Source organism: Chrysochloris asiatica, unplaced genomic scaffold (genome assembly GCF_000296735.1).
Source record: "Chrysochloris asiatica unplaced genomic scaffold, ChrAsi1.0 scaffold00207, whole genome shotgun sequence".
NCBI classification, from domain to species: Eukaryota; Metazoa; Chordata; class Mammalia; order Afrosoricida; family Chrysochloridae; genus Chrysochloris; species Chrysochloris asiatica.
This window is the reverse complement of record NW_006408725.1, coordinates 536,397-540,969: the sequence shown is the minus strand read 5'-3', so window position 1 is coordinate 540,969 and position 4,573 is coordinate 536,397. Positions and strand designations below refer to the sequence as shown.

General features: G+C 40.5%; 1 protein-coding gene across 1 annotated transcript in view; it reads left to right on the top strand.

Moving 5' to 3' along the window:
* The window catches only part of ADCY10 (adenylate cyclase 10 (soluble)), a 135,141-nt gene that overhangs the window by 20,376 nt on the left and 110,192 nt on the right, over positions 1 to 4,573 (top strand). The window contains exon 7 of the mRNA XM_006872618.1: positions 2,814 to 2,902. Within this exon, the coding sequence (XP_006872680.1) occupies positions 2,814 to 2,902 (89 nt within the window). The remainder of the gene's footprint in view (positions 1 to 2,813; positions 2,903 to 4,573) is intronic.

The window sequence follows — 4,573 nt, the reverse complement described above, 5'->3', positions numbered from 1 at the left end:
TCTCTCTTCATATCAGCTAGATGCTTCACTATCAGCTCTAGACCTCTATGTTGTTGTTGTTAAGTGCCATCGAGTCAATTTCGACCCATAGCGACCCTGAACAGGATTTCTGAGGCTGTAAATCTTTACGGGAGCAGATCGCCTCATCTTTCTCCCGCGGAGCAGCTGGTAGACCTCTATGGCTATGTCCTAGTCCATAGACTCAGGTGTTCCCTGGTCTCATCACATTTTGGACCAACCAGCCCTTCTTCTTTTCTCTCATCTCTAGGTCCACGGGAGTTTGTGGAACATGGTTGAACTCAGCCTTTCATTGCTGCCTTTCCCCGTCTTCCACTCACCAGTAGACCAACATGGGCACCAGCAAGCTTACATGCCTGCTCATGTGTTCCCTTTGTGTTTCAGTGTTAGATGGGAGTTTGTCATGAAGGAACTTGATTGCTTGCCTTGATGGCTTCCTAGTGAACAGCTTGCTTATTTTTGTAGTAGCCAGTCATACCACCATTTTTGGTTTGGGTTTTTCCTGATGATCTTTCTTTGAAGATTTATCTTCTGTTGCTCTAGCTGTTCCAGGCTGGTCTGCTTGTCCTTTCTAATGGGAATGTCCCACCTCATAAGGTTCTGGATGGGACTCAGGATTCCACCTAAGGTCCTATACACTGCAAAGGTTCTGCAGGAGGCCTATTTCACTGGGCAAATTCTAGAACCCCTTTTAGTTATTCCAATCAGTTATAGGTTGAAGACGGGCTTGCAAGATTTCTGTAATCATGTTTCCTGACATCCATTTCTATCCAACTCAAGTTTTAATTTTACAATAGTAGGCAAGGGAAACCAATATACATAAGACAGTCAAGCATCTTAGTATTATTTCCCCTCTTCAAACTATACCTTGATCCCTGTATCACAGAGCCCTGTTGTTCCAAGGTTGAGCATGCATTGCTATTTACCTCTGTCCCACTTAGCCCATACAAACCTGTCTCAGTGTTCCCCTATCTACTTTGTTCTTCCACCTCCTCCCATTTCTTGTGTACTGCCCTCCCCGACACCTGAACTATGATGTGTCTGCCCCCTACCTTGTGCTCTACCGTCACCTCCCTCCACCTCTTCCAAACCCTCTCACTCCAACCCCACTGGTAACCAACAAAGATTTTTTAACCATTTTAGTATGTGTATCTTTTCTTAAGCTTTTACAATAAAGGTCTTATGCAATATTTGTCCTTTTGTGACTGACTAATTTCACTCAGCATAATGTCCTCAAGTTTCATCCATGTTATGAGATGGCTTGCAGCTTCCTTGTTATTCTTTAAGGTAGCATAATATTCTATTGTGTGTATGTACCAAAGTTTGTTTATTCATTCTTCCATTGTTGGGCACTTAGGCTGTCTCCATCTTTTTGCTATTGTAAATAGTGCTGCTATGAACATTGGTGTGCATGTATCTACTCGCGTTATGGCTCATATTTCTTACCTTCACAGACTATTTAATGTCCTTTTGTCATCTCCAACACTTTCACAGATTCCAAAAAGTTTAGAATTTTCACCAGTCCTTCAATAGATTGTCTTCATTCTTTAACTTAACTCCTCAATTCTCCTGGTAAAATGTCATAAGTCATTCAAGATCCAGTTAAATTCCTACTTCTCCTGTAAAACCTTTTCTGATTAAGCCAGCCTATATTGATCAAGTCTCCCTCTGTGTCTCTCTAGTCCCTGTTCCTTATAATCAATAAGGCATTTGGCATACCTTTTTGTTTTTCTTTCGCTATTTAACTTTTCCTTGCATATTACATTTGAATGTCCAGTGACAGTAAATTCCTTCAAGGACTAGCTCACATTTCTAAGTTACGTTTTTCTCTCACAGCATGTTGTTTTGAATATATGAGGTAATCAATAAATACTTTCAAATTAAATTTGCTTCTTAACTTACATCTCTTTCAGACTCCCCCTTACCCCCCCAATATTCGTCTTATTTTACATTATAATGATATTTCCTGCTGAAAACTCCGCCTCATTTCTCTCTACCTAATCTTTGTATTTCTTTCTGCTCATTTCTCCTGCCTCTTCTCAGTCTACTGTACAGCATGGAACTATCAACTGTTATAGTGAAGGGAACCATAGAGTTAATGAAGCCCGACTGCTCTTTCCCCCAATGAGAAAATAGGATGCTATCAGTGCAGTTAAGTGACATGTCCAGCACACAGTGAGTTGTTATCAAACTTAGAATCAGAAACCAGTCTCCGGGCTCAGTCCTGGGGCTTTTTCTCCTCTATCAGCCCCTTCATTCTGTCACCACGCTCTGCAGTCATCCTGTCATTAGCCCATTCCCATCTTCTATGGCAATTATTTTAGTTCAAGTCCATAGGTGAAAATTTCCCCACATCCCAAAATGTGGTGATAATTAGAACTATGTTTTAAGCCAAATGTAGCTGAATTTTTGGAAATCTTAGATGAGAAACTGCAACTTCTAGGAACTTTTCATTGAATTTGCCTTGGTTTATTTGGCCACTTGTTTTCTTGCAGTTCCCTGAATGAATTGTGAGGACCACTGCCCAAGGGAATGGGGACTCGGGGTCTCCCATTCTTCAGTCTTTCCACATTTTCTTAAATTTAATATATATACATATTAATTTGTCAGATGTCCCTTGGTTGGTTTTGCCTGACAGGTGTTTTTCCATTACTGGACTGAGCCTAGGCATTATTCTTTTTTTGACAAGAATACCATAGAAGTGATGTTATTCTATTCTCAGGCCATGATATCATGGTGTTCATAATCTTAATATGTCTTATTATTGAGCTTGTCCCTTTCTTCTGCCCTCTTAGACCTCCTGAGGCTTGCATGCATGCTGCGGTCTGACCCTGAACTGGAATTGTCCCTACAAAAGTATGTAATGGAAATCATTTTGAAGCAGGTATTTTCATAATTTAATTTACTGACTTTTGGGGTGTTAGAGATGTTGGAGAATTAAAAGAAATCAAGAAAGGGAGCAGCTAGTAAAATGTTGCATTGAAATAAAAAGGAGTAGAGCTGACATTCTCTTTGTGAATGGGACTACAAAATTATTATTCAAATGAGGATACTTGAGTCCCTGGGTTGTGTAAATTGTTAAGCACTGGGCTACTCACTGAAAAGTTGTTGGCTTGCATCCACTGAGAGGCACCCAAGAAGAAAGGCCAGGTGATCTGCTTCCAAAAGATCACAGCTGTGAAAAACCCATGGAGCACAGTTCTATTCTGAAACTCGGGGGGCTGCCATGACTTGGAATTGACTAGATGACAACTGTTTTTGTTTATTTCATTTATAATGACACCTTGACAACAGACATACATTGGGATTGTGTTACCTCACACAGCTTGGGCCAATGTGGACTGGCCCAAACATATCAAAACATATGATCACGCTTTCTTTATGTCATATGGCAGAAAGACGTTGAGTGGATGTGCATTGGTACAGTCTTTCTCAGTCATTAGACCTTAAGATTTAAAATTCAGTAATATAGGTAATTAGAATGCTCAGAACTACCTTCACCTCCTACCCCTTACCAAAGCTTTTCTACTTTATTCTTTTAGGTTCAGGTTCTCTCAAATGTATTAACTCATGTGAATTATGATTCTTACAGAACTTACCATATACCAGGCATTCTGCTGTTTCATGTATTTTTTCTTCAAAACCCTGGAAAGATATTTTTATCACCATTTTATAAATGAGAGAGCAGAGACCTAGAAGGATACCAGGGATTCTCTTGAGGTTATAAAGTCACAAGTGTAATTAGGACTTGAACCTTGCTTGGTCTGTCGACACCCTACATTTTTTTGCACAGACTGTCCAACCCTTAAGAACCCTGATGTCACTATAGGATAAGCACTGGACTGCTAAAAACAAAGTCTGTGGTTCAAAACCACCAGCTGCCCCATGGGAGAAAGATGAGGCTATCTGCTTTTGTAATGATTTACAGAAACCCTATATAGGGTTGTTATGAGTCAGAATCAGTTTGGTCATAGTGGGTGTGGGTTTGAGTTTTTAAAATACAACCCTGGTGGCAGTTTTAAGTGCTTGAGTCCTCAGTGTGAATTCACCAGCCACTCCCTGTATGTGGGGCGGCAGGATCAGCACTGGACTGCTAACCACAAGGTCAGTGGTTCAAACCTACCGGCCAGTCCTCCAAAACCCTATACAGATTCTGTGAGTTGAATTGACTTGATGGCACTTCAGAACAGCAACAAAGCCACTCCATGGGGGAAAGACATGGCAATCTGCTTCCAAAAATAGTTCATTCTTCCAAACCTTACAGGGCAGTTCTGCTCTGTCCTACAGGGTCCTATGAGTCAGAATCAACTCGATTGGCTTGAGTTTATTCACTCTTCTAACATATATATATATTGAATAAAGCAGAAACGCTTTGGTAAGGGGTAGGCGGTGAAGGTAGTTCTGAGCATTCTAATTACTTGTATTACTGAATTTTAAAGCTTAAGATCTAATGACTGAGAAAGACTGTACCAATGCACATCCACTCAACGTCTTTCTGCCATATGACATAAAGAAAGAGAGATCATTATGTTTTTATATGTTTGGGCCAGTCCAC